The sequence below is a fragment of the Coenobita brevimanus genome, chromosome 33 (genome assembly GCF_032717465.1).
Source record: "Coenobita brevimanus isolate Jiangsu-jjx chromosome 33, ASM3271746v2, whole genome shotgun sequence".
Classification (NCBI taxonomy): domain Eukaryota; kingdom Metazoa; phylum Arthropoda; class Malacostraca; order Decapoda; family Coenobitidae; genus Coenobita; species Coenobita brevimanus.
The window spans coordinates 45047691-45073067 of NC_136986.1; the positions used below are offsets into that span (position 1 = coordinate 45047691).

The window sequence follows — 25377 nt, forward strand, 5'->3', positions numbered from 1 at the left end:
ACGATGACACCCAAGTTCTCTTCCTCAACTAAATATGTTACAATAGTACTGTCCAACTCCCAAGATGTAACAAAGTCTCAGCATCAATACAAATTAATTTCCCATGTAACTATGAGAACAACTGCCAAATAATTACCGAAAAACACAAGATAGAAAAGTCAGGCAACCTCCCCCAACTGTGCTGAAGAGGGATGGCTTCACGTGGTGGCGCCAACATAACCACATGGCTTTGATGCCTGGTCATACTAACAACTGTTGACTCCTATCCTATCCTCAAAAAGGTTGATGGTGGACTGAAGGGGACAGGAAACTGCAGCCTGCAACCTATCTGGTTTACAACAAGCTCATGCCAAAACACCTTCTCCTCCACTACCAACCAACAGCAAGGACTATCCACTGCACATTTGATACCACAACAGCTGGAGAGAGAGAGACAAATATACACGAGTCTTTTTCCAAAGTTTGACAAGTACATAGTGGAAAACCTGAAGCATCTAAATACATACTGTGGAGGTTGGGTTTTCATTGTATCCCACCTGTTATTTTCTTTACACAAAACTGGGAAGCTAGTTACTTCTTTGGTTGAACCATGGCCAGCCCCAATATGAGTATCTCTTGCAGGAAGCACGATATCATTTTGACTGACAGATGGACATTTAATTATAATCAAGTTATACTGTTACCCCACAAAAAACTACACTGTACATGATGCATAAATAAAAGGATACAAATGATTAATCCTGGTAATATGATAATGCTTTGCTGGCTTTATAATTATGTCACCACTGGAAGATTTTATTCAGCCAGAGTAGAGCTCTTGAAGTGAAGGGGTAAATGAAAGCCATCTCTAACCCCTCCAGTTCAACAACCCTCCCCTGAAATAATGATCACCAGGTATGCAATAAAAGACAACAAGGCATCATCACAATGCATGGGATACTGGTGCAAATACCACAATAAATAAAAACATACTGCTTGCTTACATAGCTAATAACACCAACAAATGTGACCACACCATCACCTACAACACATCGAGGCCTCTGCCATACAGAAGACAAAACTGGACATGCCAGGCCTTAAAGTCCAGGAAGTGAGCAGATAAGCTGCTAAATGAAGTGATGATTTTGGGTTCATGATTATTTACAAAATCATGAGCCAAAAGCATGCCTCCCTCACAGACGCATTTTCCCTGCACACATCCCACTGTAAAGCCAACCTGACACAACAGTCTTCCCATCAATACATCAATTAACTTCAAACACCAACAAAATCAAAACCCGTGAGATTGTAAAACCAAGCCTTGAGTATTAACTAAACTATTAATTGCTTGGCCATATTTACAAAACAAAACATGTTATTTTATACCCTTCAGCCCAAGGATGCACTTCTAACATAGTCTTGCTAACTACAGATGATTAAACTTGAGGGAGACTTCTTGAATGGCTTACAGTATAGGCCAGTAGTCTTGTTGATGAAGGAACCTTGCTAACATCTCTTCTCAAGACATTTATTTGTTCCTTACATCTTCCTGTCTGATTCTGTAATACAATTCCTTCCATGGTGTTCATGATCAGCAACAACAATGACAGAAGTTCACCCCGACTTAAGAAAAACCATCCAGTTATACAAAAGGGAAAAATTAAATAATCAGACTAAAAAAAAAAAAGGCAACTTACATTCTTCACTACCATGGGATACAAAAGCCACAATATATACTGTACTGCATCCCTCTTCTCACCATATATTCAGGTCAGGTGTAATTAGGTTATATTTCCTGCTACCAGACAGTAATTCAATTTTAGAGCAAACTAGAATGGGTTAATGAGGATTATATCTAACCTCCCCAGTTTAAAAATTCTCTCCTCAAACGAAAAGTCAATCATGAGGAAATGAAACCAAAAATAATAACAACTGAATGAAAAGGAGCTTCTTCAACCCAAAGGCAATTTTTTCCCCACAGCCATATGAATTTTTGAAGTTTAGGGGACTACCCAAACTGGAGGAGGTTAGAAAAGGCTCATATCAATCTATTTAAAACTAAGGGGACTTGAACACAGCTTAATAAGTAGTTTCTAGTTCAATCTTGCCATATCCAGGTGAATTTACATTTATAATTCAAACTGGAGTAGATTACATAAAGTTCATATCAATTTGTGTACTATTGGGGAGCTCTATCAAAACTAAATTATCTAGTAGCAGTAGACACAAGATCAATGCGACATCTCTGAATGAAAATTTCAAAAACTTGGCTTAACTTATCCTAACTTAAGTTCATTTACAACATTCACAATCATGGAGGACAAATGGTATTTTATGTACTTCAAAATTACAGGTACAACAACTAAAAGCAATATTCTGCCTTCTAAGAGTAATATAAATTCATCTGATAAATTACCATACTATTCCTTGGTTCATATGCATTACGGCTTCAAAATAGTTAATGCATTCTTTGATATTAAACAAACCAGCATCTATCAAAAATCATGACACTTATTTCACTAGTTATAAATCTGCTTATAACTTTCTTATGATTCCTACCATGATATTTTCAGTAATGACTTAATCTACAGTTTATCAATTATCTTATAAATAGAGGAGTATATTATAACATGAAACTTGATAATTAACTCATTCAATTTGGGGATGTTGACCTTTTTATGGCTGCTGTCTTACCATGATATTCAACTTAAGATATATACTTTCTGAACTAGACGCTAAATACAAGCTTGATAACACTATCAATATACGAGGCAAAATGAAAATAAGTTAAAGACATCACCCAGACTCAATGAGTTAAACCAGAAGAATTTGGAACATTATTTCATTACAACAAGGTGGCTCGGACAATCTCATAAACCATCTTGCGCCTGAAGTATGGCATGTGCTGCTGGTCAAAGGTGATTGGGGCATCGCGAGACAAGTACTCTGCAAACATACAGGTAAACATCCCACAATCTGAGCCATTCATCTGCTGGGGAATGTCCTTCACATTTTCAGACAGCCAGCCGGTCATGTCCAGTGGGGTTGATTTTTTGTCCTGGTGTTCGTCCTGTAGGTATTTGAGCAGCGCCTCCAGGCACCTGTTGTTGTCACCCAGCATGGAGTCATAATAGCGCACTAATTTGGCTCGCAGGTCAATGGTTGCCAGGCACCAATGCATACCCAGATGGATGGGAACCAGAATAATATCATGGCTAAACAGATCCACCTTTCGGGTCCACCTACGCACGCTGGAATACCCGGTCTTCATCAACTTGGGGTAGAAGAAGGTGTTAAAAGCATACACACTTGGGTAGTTGTCATTCTTGCCTCTCTCCATTAAAAGATTCATGTAGAAGTTAATAACCTCATCATTCAGCCAATTCAGTCCTGACAGAGTTGAAACATCATGACGAGTGATCTGGGTGTTAAACTTGTCAATCATAACGTCATTTGATGGGCCCTTCTGGAGAGCTGAGTCAATTATGTCCTCCATCTCAGGTGTCAACTGAACCAATTCCTCCTCATATTCCTCTTCCTCCTCTGATTGGACCTGTAGGTCCAGGTGCCTCATCCTCCGAGCCATACAGCTGTCCAAGGAGGCCTGGGACTTTTTGCGCTTCTCCTCCACCAGCCTCTGAGTTTCGGCCAGAACGGCACTATCACAGTCAGAGGTCTTCGCACGAACTTCATACTTCTCACGTAGGGCTTTCAGCCAGTCTAAGTTATAGATGGGAGACTGTTTCAAACTTTCCTCCAGTGAGTTCTTCAGTGATGATCCACCCTCATCCTCACCCTCATCCTCTGGCTTCACATTTTCTTTAGGTGGGTCATCCTTGTCTAGCTTGACTGGTGGCTTAGGGATGCGGAACACGGGGGCACTCTCATCATAATCATTGGTGCCTGGTTCATCCTGGCCCAGGTGAGTCTCCATCTGTTGCCTCTTCTCCTGCGTCCAAGCCGGGCTACAGCGGGACCGAGAGATCATGGCCACAGGTCCAATGTTGCGGCTGTTCCACGAAGTTGCTGGCTTCTTGTAAAACCCCTGTGGCATCATGGAGGAACCCGATAATTGCCGCAGGAGCTGGCTATACCACATCTTGTCCTGATAGCGGAAGCTTGACTGGGTGCTAAATTTCCCCTGACCATAAAAGGCCTTTGACATGGATTTCTTCTTGCGGTGGTGAAAGGGAAGGTTTCTGGGTCTTTTTGGGATGAACTCCGCCTCGCTAGTGATACGAGGGGCTCTCTGAGGGGGCACCAAACTCTTAGACCACTTAGCATCTCGGGACCCCAACCTTCCTCCAGTTTCTGATGTCGCCTGCCAAAGAGTAATGCGGTTATTCCATCCATTCCACATGAGGGAATCATAATCAGCTTTCTTTTTCATCACCTAATTTATTTTCAACTTGATATCCTTGCAACCCTTAATTATCCACTCACACATCAATACAGGATGACAGTAAATAAAAAAGGAAGCTATTAAACAAAAGATGATGACCATGTTTATGTCTGTATTAACCCTCTGACTGGGGACGATAAGCGTAATCATCAGGACTTAAACATACCCAATAACTGTAATCACCTGAGCTTACAAATACCCTCATCAGCAGTAATGTTAACCCTTTCAATACCATGAAGCACTGTCTTACTCCATTCTTTCAACCTCAAAACAATTATAATGGACAGAACTCTTACAGAAAAATAGCCAATGAAAAAAATAAAAATGCAAGCTGAGTCAAACTGTCTGAGGGTTGGCAAGAATAAATTAAGATAACACTGTATTGAAGGCATTAACACCCTCACTAATGAAACAATCAGCAGCTTCTGGTATCGGCACAGGCAGAGGGCTAATCCAGACATAATACTAACTGAAACATGAGAAATGGCACATACAATGGTTTATACTGTACTTTTTGCTTTATAACTCCAGATGGATAATTCAGAGATTATTTACCTGTATACTTAATTACTAATGCATACACTTCTTTTCTATGCAAATACCATGCACTACACGGAGTCACTGATCCATCCATCTATCAATTGCCAGACACCTTAATCCTGCAAGAGGTGGCCACAAACAAATTTCCTACGTCACCCTGTCCTCTGCATTTCGCTACTCTCCCTCTGGTCCATTACAGTGTGTTTGTATATGAAGCTCTTAACGAGGGTCAAATGTGTACGAGAGATGCAAATACCAACCAACACCCCAACAGCCTCTAGCACTACTACAATCCACCATTACCATCATATACAGTGCTTCAATAACCCATTCTAAACTCCCAACAAATCTACTGAGACTATGATTGCTACTTTGCACTGTGACATTCAACATAATATTTTACAGACCAGTATCAAAGCAATATTTTAAATCAAGAAAGGTCAAAAGTTAAAACACCTAGTAGCCAAATCCTCTACTCTACCATATAAACTTTTAAAATGCTTCCCAATCAGTCAAACTTGTCACTGAATCCTTTCCCAAATGAGAAGACTGATATCAGCTTTCAATGCCCAGTTTCATAATTTGTTAAAACAGAAAGGTGTTGCATTAATGTGTATTAATGCCTTTAAGCTTTCTACCACGTAACTCACAAAAAAGTGTACAGAATAAATGGTACTTCCTTAATTCCACCATTATTCTACCACATATACAAGGCACTGCTAATGGTGTTTCATGTTTTAGGTGTTTGTCAATTTGTTACTTCTGAAACTTTTAAGCTTACATTCCCTCCAACCCTACATCTTTCTTTAACACACACACACACACACACACACACACACACACACACACACACACACACACACACACATTCAGTATTTTTCATCAAAACATTGGCCAAGCAATGTTTGTGTTCTGACAATGATAAGGTGCAGTGTAAATCAATTCAGAAAATATGGTGGCTGGAAAACAGCCTAAACAACTTGAGATAAAGGTTAATTTCCAGGTAGTACCCTTGAATATAAACTATTTGCTGGGTTGAGATACTTTAAAAAATAAAGACGTGACATGTACCGTGCCATCATTGCATTAGAACACAGTCAACTCAGTTTTTACCCCAGGCAGAACACCTGAACAACCAACACCACCAAAATCTTAAAGTAACATGGACAATTCACAAAATCACGAATGGCAATAACATCCACATTATCCAATCCCTTTCACAAGGCAAATAAGCACAAGCATTCACAGGAGCAATAAGACCAGAGGTGAAGAAAACAGATGTAGCCTTAGACTTTCTAGCAGCAAGACCAATAAAGGTTTTGGTGAAGGAATATAGCAGCAATTATTATACTATCCCTATACTCCCTTGTTATCCCCAAAAGACGATAGTGCACTGAAGAAGAAAGGCAACTTAAGCTATTGTCCACTGGGTCTGCATTCAGATTAGCCAGCCCCCTTCCTGCATACACACCATCATACTGAAGTGCATTAGGCAACTAAATCTTGTAGCAAGAACACCAATAGGCCATAATCCAACTGAAGTTAACTCCTCCTGACATCAACACACCGTCTACTGCACTCTCTGGCTCCACCAAACAAAAACAAATTTTCTAACCTGACAAGAGATCCCTCACCCCTTTCAGCTCAGTTGAAAGCCAAGTGGCATCAAACTGGAGGGCTGATTTAACTAGTAAATCAAGGACACTTTCCTACCTTATAACTGGGGTGTATTGACTTTCAAGTATCCACAACTTAAATTTCATGCGTGGGAGTGACCCCGTCACATCAGGTAAAAACAAACCAACAAATCAACAACAGCATCATCATTACCAAACCATCTTCCACTAACATCAGCAAGAACTGAAATTAAGACAAGAAACTTTTCAAACAGCAATTTATCAATATGATTCACAATATAACACCTTCATTTCTTGGTCATCTGACAGCTGATGAGCCAGACAACCATATTCACAGTGGTACAGTGCAATTGCTTAGCTCTTGTCTGAAGTCACAGCACTACCGGTAACATGTTACAGTAGTTCATTTTTCCTATGTTAGTGCTGTACATGTTTCTTTCATGTTGCAATTACTGCTGGCCCAGTTCAGTGAGCTCTTCCAATTCACACAACCACCAGACAACTCTGTGCCACCTAAGAATGCCCTCTCATGTAAGTGGTTAATGGATACTGTTTCAAGTCTTTCCATGCCTAACCTCTATGCTGAATAAAATCACCTCCCAGTAGCTGCAAGATGTTATTAAATCCAACACATGTCTTCATACTGATGGGGTTCAGTGTAGATTTCCATATCAAAAGGAATTAATGTACACACGCCTCCAATAATGGCATGCACTATATACAGTAATGTTAAAACCCCTCCTCGCTCAGTGCTTCATTACCTTCCCATACTTTCTTCCCTCTCTCCAAAACTCCTTTTCCCCTTTCTTCTCTCACCTATATAATGCGCTCTTCCATTCCCTTCTTCCATACCACACAGGGTCTGACTCTATCAACATTATTCATAATCCCACTTTCAAAATTTTCTCTCATACCCTATCAATGTGCACCCTTCGCATATGCCCACACCATCTCCATGTAATATCAGAGAAAATGACAAAAATACTGCAAGGTAAGTCTTCAGAAAAGAAAGTTTATTTATTTACAAGAACAAGTGTATATTTTTCACTTCTCAGAGCTCGAAGGATACCAAATACTGTTTTTTCTTATTTCACTACTCACACTATCACTTCTGACTAGCATCATATTCTAGAGTTAGTCTCATTTTTACAACTCAGCTTCCAAGGTGGGGAGATGGCAATTTTAGGCCAAGTTAGAGTAAAATGGGTATAGTGCTCATTAAAATCTGCTCTATTACTACAAGATCAATCAGAGACAAGATGTCAGGTATTTAATCAGAGCCCTGGAATATCCATATCACTGTACTCTTGCCATGCCCTGACAGTTTTAATCTATTTATGAACAGACTTTTCATGGTACAGAGAGAGAGAGAGAGAGAGAGAGGGCAGGGGGGGGGGGCCCAAGCCAGATAAAATCAAGTGGTAGCATCATGAATACACTAAAAAGGACATCACCCAGTATCAGCATTATTAAAAAGCCTCAAGAAGGAAATTTCAAAGTTCTTATCATATCACAGCCTAGAGTAAAGGCCCAGTAAATATCATCAATGAGGGGAAATCTGTATGTACAAGAAAATGGTAAGATATTTGAACAGTTACATACAAAGCAAGCAGTAACACTCCAAAACAAAGTGCTATACTCTGACAAGCAAAATTTCATCAATGAACCCTACGCCAGCATCGTGTCCTGCTCTCCATATTTCTCAAAAGTGTCAGGCATGATCCTATCTCCTCACATTCTTTTGCTGTGTATTTCATATTGCTTTCACATTCAAATACGGCATTTCACACAACACATCCCCTGCCAATACTGTGCCCTGTCTTCTTCTCATACCCCCCACCCCCTCAAACCCAACATAACAGTAGTCTTCCTTATCATGCTCTTTGATTGTGTGCTTCGTGCATATCACAAACATATATTGCATGTAGGACCTTCCATAGTCACACCCACCAGGGAAGTGCTGGTGAATTCTCAAGCTGCATGGATGGCAACCCTAAACATCATGACTGATTCTGTGCCTCCAACACTGTACATTTACATAGCTAAGAGTCTTCCCTTTATGTATATCTCAGTGACTACAAAAGACAGAGCCTACACCTTCTGTTGTCTGTCCCAGTGACATAAAAAAGCTACTCAATGCCTCGGACAATGTACTCTTTCATCCTCTAAAGGCACCCCTAAAGGCTATCTTGTCTAAACACACTTTATCTCAGTGACTGGCAACCAAAATTCAAAAATATCACTCACTGGAAACCAAATCCAAAACTAATATCACTGACTGGATAAATATATTCAAAAATATCAATGAAGTAAAAAATTGAAAACTAATATCACTGACTGGACACAAAAAATCTAAAACCATGTCAGTGACTGAATACTCAAAAAAAGTAACTTCTACATTAAAATACCAAGGCAAGTTTGCATCTGTATGAACCTTTAACTTTGTAATTCTTCAGGCTCATTATGCCACTCTACTCCTGCTACCACAACAATTTAGATCAGCCATGGGAAGTTTCAGGAGTCAAAGAGTTGAGAACCACCTCAATCTCTTTGGAATCCCAATACAGTACAGTACAGTACTTGAATTTTCATTAAAAAATAAAAAAAAATAAAAAAATAAAAATAAAAAAGCCCGAATACGCAAAAGCATCGATGGCAGCAAAAAGGTTAACCCCATCAGCCTGCAGATGCCACCTCCATATCATTCTTGCTCTCTTTGTATGATTTTAATGTCAGATGACTATTTCTTATACTGTACTGTCATGTACCTGAATATAATGCATGTATTTATATTATCATTGTTCTGCTTATACTCTTGTTGTACTATGGCAATGATGTCTGTTGCTACGCTGCCTTTTTTTTTATGTAATCAATAAATCTGTATGATTTTTTCTAAGTTTTGGAGCGACCATTTGTCATGACAGGGTTGGTATTCTGTTCACTCCCTGACTACTCATCCTAAGGTGAACAGAATCAACTGAAGATAGCAAGATAAAAGAATGCATCACTGGACAAATGGTGTTAATTAATAGCCCATGTGACAGTCTTTATCCCCAATCATCAGATTAGCTTTAAGATTCAAGTGGACTCTCTTGACGTGTCGGTCCAAGTGGTCACGTCGGGCGGCTCGGAAGCTGCACACAGGACACGGGAATGGCCGCTCGCCAGTATGGGTGAGCATGTGCCGGTTCAAGTAATACTCTGACCTGAATGAGTCTCGCCCACAGTAGGAGCATTTATGCATCAGACCCTGTGAGGTCTCCACGCCATGCTGTAAACAGGAAAACCAAGCGAGTCAGACCTCAACTCCTGACAACCCAAACTCACCAAATTATGCTTCACCTCAACACCAACTAACAAACTTACAAACTTCACAATTCACGTTCCATCATCTTTACAGTAGTTACACTGTACAAAAATACCAATAAAATTGCAGAAAGAGGGGGGGGGGGGAGCATTAATTTTACTGAAAACTTTTAACCACCAGCTCCAGCTTTCACTTAACTACTGTATATACTAAATCAAAACCTCCATTCATAATTCTAGATGAAGAAAAGACATTCAGAGAATTTGTTCATGTTTATTTTTCTTGCTCTCACAAAAGCTTCAAAAAAAGATCAGATAACAGAAGAGGTAGCAGGCTGGTTACTTTTTTCTCATTTAATATTTATTTTTCTTATTCATCACTCTATCAATAACTCAACTTCTATTTGCCATAAATGTTTCCATTTTCAATAATATGATACCAATGCTATCTGTCCATACTCTTTTCTAACCTGCAACTATGTAACTATGTTTCTTTTCATCCACACCACATTCTACTTCTTCCGTATAGTCTATGTTTCCTGATTATCAACAAAATTCCCTGTAGGCTCATAGAGAAATACCTTCACCCAACAAAATCACTTATACTTTTAAATGCTCAGTGATATTTTAAAATGCTTAAATCACTGATGCTTTTAAATGCTCGTGATATTTTAAAATGCTTCCCTGACAATCACACTACATTAATTTGGCAGGCTGACACGAATTCCACTGCACCTTCACATATTATGTATTTCTCCTTTTGATGAACATTAATACTGCTACATCCCCCTCCTCCTATTCATCCTTCCCAACTCAATACTCATCTTTCCTTCCACCATCTTTTCCTCCTCCTCCTCTGCAATCTAGTCCTTTCCCTCCTCCTCCTCCTTTGCACTATATTCCTTCACTCCTCCTCTGCAATCTAGTTCTTTCCCTCCTCCTCCTCCTTTGCACTAAATTCCTTCCTTCCCCCTCCTCCCTTGCACTATACTCCTTTCACTGCAAACCCAACCTCTCCACCACTCAAACCCTGCCACACCTCCACATCAACATATTCATTAAAGCATTCCAAATGTTCTGTCTTTTTCTGTTTATCACCAACACCACCAACTCTGTCAGGGACAAGGTCAGAACCCAACCCATTCAATCTGGTGATGAATTTTCTACCATATTCTTTCTACCTCCAGACAACTAATTCAACTGGAAAGGATTGCATGGAGAATTTATTAACTCTCTCCCTGTTAAGATGCTAATTCAGGCTGAAGAGTCATCTGGCAGCAGTAAGAACAAACAAAAAAATACATCACCTCCATCAATGAGTTAATATTCACGTGAAGTGAGTGTTGTAATGAGTTTATCTATTGTGATGTCAACACTTCTACACGCGTTTTGAAAACCTTAGTTTGACTGAGGAATTTCAAACCTAACTGGTTATATTGACACTAAATGACAACTTTCATTATAAATTCAAAACATACCTTCATCTTCCAAACGGAATTAACTCAATAAAAACTTACAAATTGCTGTTGATTGCTCAAGGGATTTTCAGCGTCATCTGTTTCCAGAAGTGATTTCATGGCATTTAACCTACTCTAAAAAAAAAATTATTCTTTTTGCAGGAAGAAACTACACAAAAATTCAATAAAGTTTTTTTTGTTCAAGTAATTTCCAATGACACCATTCATTAAATCAATATCCCCTCAATGGGGATTTTAACATTAAGCCTTCCAGTCTCAAAATACTTATTCTTCCAAGAGAAAGAAACTCGTAATAAAAACTTCATTAGAAAGAATCCTTGATCTAAATTTCCAATGGCATCTTTCATTCAAGAAAAATATTGTCAACTTTCATTAAATACAGCAATATCCTGTTTCCAGTGGTGATCTCATGATACTCCTCACTGCAGCATCAAGAAGCAGATGAACACTGAGGTGTTCTGTAGTGGCGAGTCTGTGGTTGTGCATCCTGTTTTCAGCAATGATGATATCTGCGTAATATTTAACCTTCTGGCGCTAAGCAGTAGATGAAAGCAAAGACTGTGGCATGCTAAGGAGGCAGGGTGTGGTTCAGTTTGTCTGGTGAATCTTGGCCATGTGAGCCTGCAGGAGGTCCTTACGAGAGGCCCTGTACACGCACGCCTTGCATTTATAGGGTTTCTCCCCAGTGTGAATCCTGATGTGGCGCTTGAGATCGCTGCTCTGGCGGAAAGTAGCCCTGTAGCAGTAAGGGCATGTCAGATGAACAGACACACCGGGAGGCACAGTGCTCACCGGCACCACCATGGCAGGGAGCCCCACCTCATTGCCTCTCTCACTGCCCTACAGGAGACAAAACAGGTGTCACTTGGGCTGATCTCTCACATCCACCCCAACCCACTATACTCTGCAGTCCTACACAATAAACCTCACTGCCCTACAGGACACAATATGGTCACTTAGATGAACTAAAAGTATATCTCATCTATCCTTCTTGCTCGCCAAGGCAGTCACCCGACAATACAAAATGCGTCTCATGGGCAAACTAAAAAAAATCTCCCTCCACAAACTCTATGAAGACAAGTTTCTATCCATTAATTCTTTCTGCCACTGACAAACAATGTATCAGTAACACCACTTACTACACAAATCCTCATTGAAATAAAGACCTGTTCTGACAACCATATTGAGAAAACTGAATACTATCCGACTGACACTAGCTGTACACCGACAAGTTGCCAGCTCTCTTAGTACAGACAACTTCAAAATATCCAGGATTTTCTAGATTTCTTTCTCCTGCAATCCTTGGCCTGGTAATTACCGTGGGCTATTTATGGTGACAATGAGGTCCTAATACTTCTTGAGTAAGTGAGCTTTGACGATCCATTTGTAGCCGTTTCATGCTGCAATGGTCATCCCCAAACCTCTTCACTATGTTAGCCAGAAGTGGTGGTCAGGTGATGATGCCTGGTCCAAGCTTTACAAGCCACATTTTGGATCCCATATGAGACTACATTGCATGTCTTCTGTAGCAATTAATTTTGCATATTACACTTCAGTATCCCCTTTTATGCTACTGGTACAAATTGTCTTGATACTGAACTGATATACAGTACCTAGCATAAAAGACAAAGTTAGGGTGTACTATAAAATATAAACCAATAAGGTACTACAAAGCCTCCATTATTCACCTATAACAATGTGGCCATCAGGTCCCAAAGCCTCTTGAATATGTGTGCCTGTCTCCATGTGAACCTTGATGGGGGTGTCTGGTATACTGTAGAGTAATGGCATCAAGGAAATATCATGGGGTTGCTTCATGGGGTCCTTCATACAGTCTCTTTCATGACCCCGATGCCTCTTGGGTATGTGATCCGTGGCGGGTGTGCTCCGTGTTGAGGAGCAGGGGCAGTGGGGGTATTTCATGGGGTTGCTTTATAGGCTTCACAGGGGCGACTTCCTGGCTGCTGGTCAGGTCCCGATGCCTCTTGAGTATGTGTGCCTTGACGGGAGTGCTCTGTGTCGAGGAGTAGGGGCAGTGGGGGCACTTGAATGGTCTCTCACCCGTGTGAGTCCGGATGTGGCGCTTGAGGTCACTCATCTGCTTGAAAGTGGACCTGTTACAGTATGGACACGAGAAAACTTGGGGTGTCCAGCTGGCACGGCCGTAGCTCCGTCCATAGATGTTCTCGCTGACAACTCTTATCCCCTAGGAGGACAAAACCTCGATTACCCCATGACAACCATCCCAGCTCCTTAGCATACACAACTCTACTCCCACACCAACACAGTAATCTGCACCACAAATACAGTATACATGTATTCCAGTAGAGAGAATGAGGACACATCAGAGAAATCCACATTGTACATACAATTATGTGGTATTAACATACCCAGTGCAGGCTAAAACTTTGCTTAGATATACATCTCACAAAATATATGCTGAACAAATATTCAGTACAATTTAATGTCAAAGTTCATGGATAAATGCAGACACAAAAAACTTCTATATAGTGGTACGTGGATTTAAAGTCTCCCACCACTGTAGGTGTATGAAATAAGAATGAGCATAATCTGCTTGCAGGCGTTCTTAATGCAATACTTGGAACTTGATTCTTTAAATTTGTTACATCTTCCAGTACAATGAAGTACCCAAGCAAACTTCATTCCAATGACATTTCCTATAACTGTGCTTGAATCTGTAACTCCTCTATTACTTCTTCAATCATCACCATATTACCTTTTATCATATACAGTAATAAGTCAGCTGTTGAGTGTCAAACTGCTAGGGGATCATATTATATACTTCCATGTGTATATATATTCATCATAACTTTCCACTTTGCAATATGAACAAAAGTTTTGCCAAACACAGACAAACAGGTTTGACAGAACAAGAAGATTAAGAATGTGTGAGACAGCACAGGGCCAAATAACATCAACAACAGTCTGCAATTACTTTGTCACCTTGTACTAACACCATCATTGCGACAAGCTTTACTACAACCCAAGTGTAACCCCAACTCCAACAAATCCCACGATCTTCATATCACCAGGCATTACTGATTCAAAACTTTCTTCAAAAAATGTTCCGATTTATAAACTACTTCTAAAGTAATGTTATGTCATGTACTGTTGCCTTATACAATACTGGTGATGCTACATAATGCATCCTGTCAACATAGTTGTTGCTAATAATTGCGAGCTAAGAGATATTTGTGTCCCACATCCTTAAGGAAGATACCGCCATCGACACTACTTGACATCACAGTTACGGATCATCATGTTTTGCTTACATAAAAACTAAGCCTAATGCTGCCTTAACCCAACTGCTGATATAACACTGTTCATAATATTGGCATTGCACTTTACAGTATCATAGTTTTCATCATCAAACAACTGTTGCAGAAATGTATTGCAGATTGTAAAGAAGCAACTTCAGGGAACCATCATGACGTCCGCTGCCGTGGCAGAGAACATTTGTTCTCTCAACTTAATGTAGCACAAAACACCTACTTCAGTGACAGCAGCAACATGGTAAACAAAGTGGCCTACCAGACTCAGATATAACACACCATACATTTGCCTTTATTCTCATCAGCTTAACAGACTTTCCTGCACCTCTTCATTAGTCAATATTTTGTCTACACCATCCCATCCATCATCCAACCCAGTAGCTACTGCCCTATCAGGAGAGTAGGAGTCCAAGGCAAGGCTACCCTGCCCAGACAATTGCGGTGAGTGACCAGCTGCACACCTGCAGTGGCATTATACGACCAACACACACCAACCACTTCACAGAATGACTCTTCTGGGCCACTCTATTGCAGGGCACTATTCTGTCTCTTATATAAACATGACTGATTAACATAAAATACACTAGTAAGGATGAGGCACTTGCAGGCATCTTTAGCCAATGAGAATACAGGAACTTGACTTTTCACTCCAATGACATTTCCCCTGTTTATTGTTGCTATCATCAAATAATTTTATTCAGCTCAGGGGAAACTTATAGGACTGGGAGGGTTAGATCAATTCTTCATCAATTTCTTTGCTCTAGATGTCTCTCCTAAGCTCAATAAAATTAACAACCAATAACAGGAAGATAAAGAGGAAAAAATACATTTTTGGAGTAGAACAGGTTAATAACTCATCATAGGCATAACAAAACATCAACGGTGAAGTGTAACGAGTGGTAGAATACATCTGAGTCTGCTACACCACCACACCTCTACCTGGTCTACAATAAACCATGCAGAGCTTACAACCTACAAGATTCAATAGACAACCCCTTCTGATCGCAGGTACATACATCAGCTGTGACTGTAAACACAAACATTAAAACTTACAAATAGTTTTCAGTAAAATGCCAAAGGAATTAATGTGACCTCTGACTGGCCTCAGTGACATTATAATGCTGTGAATATAATTGGAATATAACAGCTAATATCATCTTACTGTCTTGAACAAACTTTTTGATTTAAAATAAGCAATGTGTCAATTTTAGCAAAGAACTGTGATGATAATTGAAGGTGACAAAGTTTTTGATGGTAAATAACTTTTCTTTATGCAAAGTGAAATACCCACTAATGAGATGCAAAGAAAACTGAACACAGAGAACCAAATTCTGGATCCATTATTTTATAACGAGGGGCCACATTGTGTTCAAGACTGGGGGTCGTGGGTAGTAGGGGGGGGGAGGGTACTATATCCCAACAACATGACATGACAAGAAGCTAAGCTAAATGCTTCATGTCTTGGGGTACAACACAAACTTGCACCCAAATCTTCTCCAGCAAATGCTGATACTGTAAGATATTTCTAGCAAAAAAATGTATGACATGGTTGCTAGCAACTGTTCACAAGTATTTAGTTGGCTCTGGTCCATGGTTTAACAATCCATCCAAAGAACCAATCAAAAGTACCATGGCCAACCTCAATATGGGTATTAACTAAGACAACGCAAGACATCAATAGCTTTTTATCTTGATAACCTGATGGTCTCCTCACGAATCGTACAAGTGGCACGGTGTTTAACATTATCTGTCAGGCGGCACTGCAGAGACCAGTGTGAAGGCAATAGACACCAGCACCAGAGGTAATCAGAAGGAGTGTCAGTAATTAATATACAAACATCAGAAAAGGAGCCACAGTGTAAGTTCATTGTACCAGCACAGCAGAATTTAACTATCTTCAATATAAGGAAACTAAACCAAACTATATCAATATACAGAATTTGGTCACAAAAACAGCACCATTCATTCAATAAACACTGCACTGACTATATAATCACAGAAATCAACTATAAAAATATTGCCAGGATCTAGAGCATCTGTCAGCAATTTTGTAACACCTCCGTACCAATTCATATTTTTGCCTGTATTTAATTGGCTGTTGATAAATTCTAACAATATTAAAAACAAAACACGACTGCATATACATTTATGTAAAAAAAAAAAATCTTGACTAACACTTGTGCAATGCACATGACTTGAAGCATAGGCTATGTTTAATAATGACACCCAAGCAACATTCATCTCAATGTACTTGCTGATAGAAGGTGGATATCACCATCATCATCATAACTCTGTGATCTCTTACACCCTCTAATGCACTGTGACTGAGATGATCCGTTCTCCCCATTTCAGTAATATCAATGCTAAAGTTATATTACTTGCCAGGCAAGTCATTGGTACTCCATCTGCCATATACACACTAAGTCAGAATGTGACAGATCCTAAAAGTTGCCAAATCTCACACCTCGGGTGTCCCAATTTCCATACCCGGCATTTCTAACTTATGGACTGACTTCCCATTACAAGCAACAACTCAAACTCTACCATTCCTCTGACCTTACTGCTTTCTGCCTAAACAGTGGACATGTCTTTTGCCACTGAAGTTTCTAATAAAAGACATCTTGTACCATAAGTACAAAGCAAAAATGAACCAGTTCTGCCAAACATACACATGCAGCATTTACAAAATATGACTGAAAGTTACATTACCAAGACATGAGGATACATGTGTGAATTTGTGCATGAGACTTATCTCCAAGTATTACTACTGATGTTTTGGTGTATTACAAATGTTATGAGCCATATCAGATTTGCCAATTATAATGGTTTTACTATATCTGACAATGGTAGGGTACACAGAAAAAAGAAAAGTCATATTGTGCCCAGAGCAACAAAACTTTCCTTGCCCATGCTAGTAAAACACAAGTCATGGTGTACTGTCACTGTCATTCACACAACACTGCACAGGCAGCAAGTCTACTATAACATTCACACCAAGCTTAATCCTTCCCACATCAAACTCCCTCAGCACAATGACAATTTCATTTTTTCAATCTTCAGACAACCTACAAAAGGTAACTGATAACCTAGATATGGTGTCATGTTAACTTTTTCAAGTCTACGTTCAATTGTAATACATTCTCTGACTTTATCTCTGCTCAATCTCACTCAAAAGAATATATAACACAGTATCTTTGCAAAGTTTATGATTTTTCTGCAGCAAATATAAAAAGCTTGACTTCAAAGATTTTATTCCAGTCTACCACGTATTTCCTCTAAAATACTGTCTTACGAGAAAGTCAAGAAGCATGTGGTATGAGATGTACCATGGGGAAAATTTCTCGTTTTCAAATTAAAATGCACCAAGACAATTACTGGCCTTGGAAGTGTGAAGAAAATCAGACAAAATAACCCATACTGACATACAAGAGTCTAACCACCCCAAGCACCAGCCTCGCTAATCTACAATCTTCAACCTTCCACATGACCTATGCAGCATTCATTTCTTCGTAATTGACGTGGTGTGTGTGTGCCATCTATTGGGTAGTGCTGGGCCACAGACACCTGACTGTCTAATGTGAGACACGGTAGAAACTTGCATATAATTTATCGTACTGGCTCTTTCTCAAACTGGTTCCACACAATAAGGCTTTAGCGCGTTTTAAACTATCCCAGATTTCATCTACACCGTAGAGGTTTTGGAAGTGACTATACAATCAGATCCCTCCTTGTATAGGCTGCAAAAGCCTTCCCACCCACCCCCCTCATGCAAAAGAATTTCCTACAAGCTGTTTTACATAAATCAGATCTGATGAGGAAAGCTTCAAGAAGGATCATCATTCTCTCACAATCCTAATCACAGAAAAATGCTGACATTTCATTTCATTTTGATGCAGATTGTGAGAACACACGACAAAGTCACAAAAACGAATGTTTCCCTTCCATTTGAGTTTATTTTCGTCACCTCATTAAACATTAGATGGAAGATGAAATACAGACTGAGTAGAGAAGAAAACGAAGCACCAGTAAGGGCAAAGACAGAGGTAAAACAATGAGCAGCAATGAAGGGGTGGGGGGAGTAAAAGAAGCAATAAAGGAAGGAAGTATTGTTGCAGCAAATAAGCATCGTGATAAATTATTAACCCAGTAAGACTGGAGTGCTTACCTCAGCCAAACAAAGGTTAGAAGAAAATCCCACAAGTACCCCAAACATCCTTCCTAGGTTAACTCTTCCCTTCTAGTTTCATTTAACCGTAGTGCTTTAGTTTTTGTTACTCCTACCTGTATTACCTATGACCATCTCCATCCACAATCTTCACCTAATTTCATCCCCAGCAGCTCATATCAGTCCAGTATCACCTGTTTAACATGACTAAGCCTTAAGTTCTGCCTTTATCTTTCCAACAGGTGTCGAATAAATCAGCAGAAATAAGAGGGTGAGCATTACCATAATTATTATTTTTCTTCACTATCATCTTAAATGTCGGGACCAACCGCTTAGCCCTGGGCTCCTACGCTCCTCATGGGGCAATGTATGATTGGATGATGGATGGATGGATGGATGGATGATTTTTCTTTTTTTTTGGTTTACCGAGTAGCTGCTCATTATCTTCCGGCCATGTTTAGTCTAGTCAGTGTTGGTACCAACTGCATTTAAGTAGTGACGACTGCTCTAATGAACTGGACATTTGCTAGCTGGAGTTAAGTTCAATATACTGTGCTTTAAGAAGAGGGTGAGGGTGGCAAATAATGTCCTGCCAAACAGGACAGATCCAAGCAAATTATATGGATACAAATCTAGTGGTGATGCATCCCTTGCACTAATTGGCTGTCAACACAGTTTGAGCAAGGTTTTAAGTCGAGGCAGTTTCATGTCTGTCACAGTTACAGTAAATTATGGGATATCCACCACAAACTAAAGTTGGAGCGATGATGACACTTTCACTTAGCTAAAGAAAATGAATCTGTGCCATCTTAATATTATTCCCATCTGTCATGTTACTACCATAAAATATGCAAACATTCCAGATGACAAATCTTGTGAAAACCAATAAGCTCAAAATTTTAAAAAGAAAACCATCTCTTTCCTTAATCCAGCATCACATCAGCGTTTAGGTTTAATTTTACATGATGGTACTCCTGCACGATTGAAGTAGAAACAAATCACCATTAAGTTCAAAGTTATGAATGAACAAAGACCATACCACGTAAGGAGTTCAGACACTTCATAAACGTTAAAAAATCAGCCTAAAATCAGCCATTTCTCATGCTTCAAGTCAGAGCACACAAGACAAATTGTACCTATGAATCTTCCGTGAAAATATAACCTTCCCCCTAGTGACCATAAGGGACACAGGCCGTATTCTAAGTGGCTTTGGCAATGTTACCACACCTCTTCCTTAGCAATTTATTTACCACATTACACCTCAATATCTCTTACAGGTTAATGACTCAAACTACTGTACATCAAAATAAAAACATCAATGATATACTTCACCATGTTAAGGTGTAATATGCAAAATAAACTGCCAACCAAGAGGTGCTACAACATCTCCTGTGCCACATTACAAAGCTTTGGAGATGTCATACCTCTCTTTCTCTTGGCAATTTACCCTGTACATTACACCTCACCATCCTCTTGTATGTTACTGATGTAAACGATGTTGATATGGTGCTGGAGGGATATCACTGCAGTGGCACAGATATAGATGGCCACATTTGCTGCCACGTTATATAAACATACCCTAACCTCCTCCCTTTCCATCTAGTGGGAGGGAGCTGCCTGCTTGAGGGCAACTTCAGCCTGCTGTCTGTCAGGGTACCTTGAGGCAACAACTACTACCACTACAATGTATCTTGAGGCTACAAATACTAATGCTATGTTGATTTTAATAATATAAAAAAGTACTAGAGAATGTTAAGGTGTAACATGGAAAATAAATCACTAAGTTAGAGGTGCTAACAAACCTCCTCTGCCAGCCAGAATACATGCCTATCAGTGTCAAGATCCTGCCACAACACCCCATCCTGGCACAATATCACTGGTGGCTCCTTTTCTGTAAGACACATCAACACTCACCCTCTGTTGTGGTGGTGGGTGTGGTGGGGCGCTGGGGTGGGGCTCTTGGCTCCCATCACCACCATACCCCTCTCCGCCGTATGCGCCTGTCCCACCAAGCTCACTCCCGCCCAGCCACTGAGACAGGATAAATTACCTTACCAGACTTACCAATAACATAGGTCTCTAAGACTACACCTGCCTTACCATATTTACTTCTCTCTTCCCTAAGACTACACCATTATTATACCTGCTTCATTCAGGTCTGTCCAGCCACTGATGGGATAGCTTTCATTTAAAACACCTGCTCTTTTTTTTTTTTTTTTTTTTTTTTTTTACACAAGGAATAGGGAACCAATGACAGTCAGCAAGAGTGTTCCTGAGAAAAAATAAAAACAGAACAAATTTCAAGATCTGTTCAAGGTGCCTGAGCACACTGCGTTTAAGACACTGGAGGTCGCAGACAGTGGGAAATGACAAAGAATGACAGCTCCAGAGTTGACCTGTTGCATACATGCTTGCATTACCGTCACTATTTCCCAAGACTATACCACCCTTACTTTACCCACTACACATTTACACTAACTTTTTCCTCTACACCACTTCACATTTACATTCTATCCTTATATCCATACAACAGTGTTAGAGAGGGATGTCTTCACAATGTCACTGATATCACTAGGTACCAGACACAAATGTTCAGCTCCCTTCCTACCCTCTGAAAGGAAGGTGAGGAGCTGCAGAAGACTGGCCTGCAGTCCACCAGGTTCATGTTCAGATGAGCCTGGGGCAGATTTTGATTAATGACAGGGTCTCTTGCAGCTACATCTAAAATCTTCAGTTCAGTCTCCCCTTAGCTAAGATAGTCAGATGGAAAAAAAAAAAAAGACTGTTGAATCCACCCCAGGCTCAACATTTTAATGCATAAACAGGTAAGAGTTATGTTGGTGCTCACCCCTTGCATGCCGGAGGGTCCTGCGAGGGCCTCAGCCACGGCGTCGGCAAGGGGCTGGGCCTGGCCAGGTATTACTGGTTGGTCGTACTTGTTGGGCACCATGTGGGTGGAGGGATCCTCGCCCCCCCCTCCACTGTCCATGGCACCCTCACCCCCTACACTGCCATACTGTATACCCGTCTCCATCCCCTCACCCTGGTTGTTGTCCACCGTTTCTACCATCTCCTCCTTGACTAGAGATTCATCTACCACAACCTGTACACAAAATGGAAGGCATCAAAATATCAGTCAACAATCCCTCTTTTGACTAGAGATTCATCTGCCACAAACCTATACACATTAAAGTCACTGTTAATCTACCAAAACCTGTAGGCAAGAACAAGTACTCATGTTATCAGTCAACCATCTCTTCCTCAACAAGAATCATTTATCACACAGCACCAATACTAACTATCCACTTCAAGGAACATGATTTAAAACATAGGAACTCAAAAAACATGAAATTACATCTGCTACTGTGAGCAGAATCCCAAATACAGTACTGTATAACAAACACTCAAGTTACCTGTACTGTATGTTGCTAAAAACGAAAGCTATGGTGTATGAAATTGATAAAATGAAAGCTGTAGTGTATAACATTATGCAAAAGAAAGTTATATCCACAGGTGCAGCCACATTTGCTAATAACACATGATTTGGCAAGATGAAAACAGAGCACAGGGTAATGCTGCTGCTGCTGCTGCTTTAACAGCCTGAATTATATACGAAGCTCTGTGCCTGGTTTCCTCTGTTGATCACGTGTCTGGCATTGTGTCTGCTTCAAAATACATAAAAAATGATGGTTCCAAAACCTGAATCTAACCTGGTGGTGTACCTTAACATCTGAGGTTTGAGACTCGGAGGGTGGGAGGTCTAGGGGTTGGTCCGCTGGGTCCAGTCGGTCTGAGCGATGGCTTTCGCTCTGTGTTCTGGACCGGGACTGTGAATGTTCCCCGTCCGCTGGGAAAGGGGAAGAGACCCGGGGTGAGGAGGGAGGGCTGGTGGAGGGCTGAGAGCTGCCGTTCTCCTCTCTTCTCCGCCGCTTGGGTTGTGGACTTAGCCTCTCCTCCCTGCTGGACTTGGTCTGGTTAGGCTTGTTCTCCTCACCCGGCGGGGGCTCGTCAGGAACGGCCAGACCTTTAATGGATAACGTCTCGGCGGCCTTGATGAGTCGCGCGAGGTCGTTCTGTGCTACGTTTACATAGCCTGCATACATATAGTTCAGCAGAGCCTCTAGGGCATCTGCCTTAATGTCCTTGAGCACTATGACAGGGTGTTTACATGGCGTGTGCTCAAACATTTTTTCGAAATATTCACTACATGTTGATAGCACCAGTTTATGTACAGGGTAGAACTTCCCATCACAGGCCAGGGTAGCATCAGTGTACCGCTCCTGCAAAACAATAACACAGTAAGTCACGTCAGATCTCTCATCACTGGGCAACAGTTAGTCGCATCTATTGAGTTATTACAAGCCAACAATAATTCTATAACAAAAATTAAGTTTACATTATGGCAGGTGATTTAAGGCTCCACTGAACATACTAGTCCTTTTACTTCAAATATATATTATTTTGTTCACTCATTTGTTTATACAGTACAGTATTGCTAAATTTGTACTGCATCACACACACTAAGCATACACCCACGCCAAGCACAAGCATTCCCTCACGGACTAACCTTTTCCCTGAGAGTGGCTAGGATGTGGCAAAAGGTGGCTCTGTGATTGTTCCAGTAGAGTGATAGCATTCCATCCCCCATCTTGCCGGTCTTTTCTCATCTGAAACAATAGAAATAATAATTATATTTTGCACCTAACTGCTTCAGGAATACAATACAAAGGATCTGAAACACTGTGGATGGTGCTGAGTTGGTAATTCTGGCTACAGCAGCGCTCTGGGGGATCTGCTTGTGCCAATATACTAACCCAAAGACGCAAATATCTACTATCACCTACAATAATAGTTAATTTGTTGAAGATGCAGAAGTCCCATAAAAAAATACACAATTATATATTTTTTCTCTATACACTAATGCAACTATTATTGAGATATATAGCTTTAAAATAGTGGAAATTTGTAATTTTGAAGATAATCACTAAAAAACCACCAGTTTTACACACGAACCATGGCAATCAGACAACCACCTGTCATACTTTTGCCTGATTCACCTCCAGTCAATGTCAATAGTAGTTCATCCACTCTAACCTAATATGACATAACCTAACCAAACAACTTAACCTAATTTGACCAAAGCTAAATTAACTTAATCTAACCTAATTAACCTCAATGATCTGGGATGACAAAGTCTTGGGTCCAAATCAATGCACTGCCCTCTGTTGGAAGCTACTGCCGATGTCAATAAACCTAACTTCGTGCTTGGGTGAAATTTTACTCCCGAAGAACATGCGTGTCATGATATACAATCTTTAGTAACATAAAACGTACTTCCGCAGCATCTGGGTGTCATAAATGAATGTACAATTTCAAAAGACAATCCGTCAAAAAATTTTCATCGTTTGTTAACTGGAACTCTTCTGTAGTTTGTCCAATAATCTGAACTTATATCATACTCAACCGTTCCCAAAATATATACTGGTTTGTATATTGTTTCAACAGTTTAGCTGCAACACGTGATGGCTGAAGCAGGGTTTGCAAATTAATATCACTGCCATTGGACACAGACTACTGTATATTCCAGCTTGAACATCGACTTGTAACGGACCACTACAATGATGCTGGTCATGAAGAAGTGCTACGAAAAGTAACAGAACCTTAGCACTGTCTTGTTCTGCCACTAAGCCACATGATATTAGTTGCAAAAATACGAAAACCTGGGCCAAGCGTGAAATAACTACACTTCATCAGTGTAATATTTCTCCTATCATCACCAATCTAATATTTTTCCTATGATCTAAAACATTGTGTCAATTTCACCCTTATTGCACACACAACAGCACCCAGAATGTATAGAGTTACGGGAATAGTTCAAAATCGGTGTAAGGAGCACGGGTGGCAAACCATGTCATAGCCTGGGGTGTTCCGTTTGTGCCAACTGCTGGTGTGAGGAAGCACATCTCTTATCAGTTAAGTAGCCGTTATATCAAACTTATTTGCCCACACAACGGCTTCTAAAATATATAAAGATGATGTTGGAATAGTATAAAATAGGTGGAATACGTGATGTAAAGAGCAGATGGGTACTGCGGGGCGTAGGCTTGGTAATGCGGGGCGGGGCGGGGCAGGACGGGAAAATGGCGGGGCGAAAACGGGGCCAACCGCTTTGTCACCCACCCCGCCACCTGCAACCTTCCCCACCACCCTCACCCTCGCTATGCCAGCACCTACACACCACACCAACGCCCACGCCACCAAAATACTAGGGTGGGTGCTCAAGCTCCATCACAACCCCGAAAAATCACCAGAAAAATGCACAAACGTTGAGCAGGAAAATGGCTTCTCCCCTGGGCTTTGTCGGGAAGGTCTGGGTGGCCCTCCCCGACACTTTTCACGCACAGTTTTAATCAATTCCAAAGAGTTACGAGCCTTCTGATACGTCTCAATACATGCGCGGGTACGTTATCTCAGTGCTTATTAAAGCTAGGAAGCTAACGACATACCTGTGAGAGGGAAAAATGTGTGAATGTGGGAGTGTGTGGGTCATCCCAGGCGGGGCGGCAGTGGCGGCGTC

The 25377-nt window shown here is 40.6% G+C and overlaps 1 protein-coding gene across 1 annotated transcript; it reads right to left on the reverse strand.

Annotated features, from left to right (window-relative positions):
• Window positions 1-1755: 1755 nt before the first annotated feature.
• On the reverse strand, window positions 1756-25377 carry LOC145395919 (uncharacterized). The gene is made up of 6 exons (XM_080269447.1): window positions 25307-25377; window positions 23368-23467; window positions 22511-23080; window positions 21649-21903; window positions 20715-20831; window positions 1756-4300 (listed from the first exon to the last, which is right to left on the reverse strand). The coding sequence occupies exons 2-6, from the start codon at window positions 23446-23448 to the stop codon at window positions 2825-2827; spliced, it is 2499 nt and encodes an 832-aa protein (XP_080125573.1). The 5' UTR covers window positions 23449-23467; window positions 25307-25377; the 3' UTR covers window positions 1756-2824.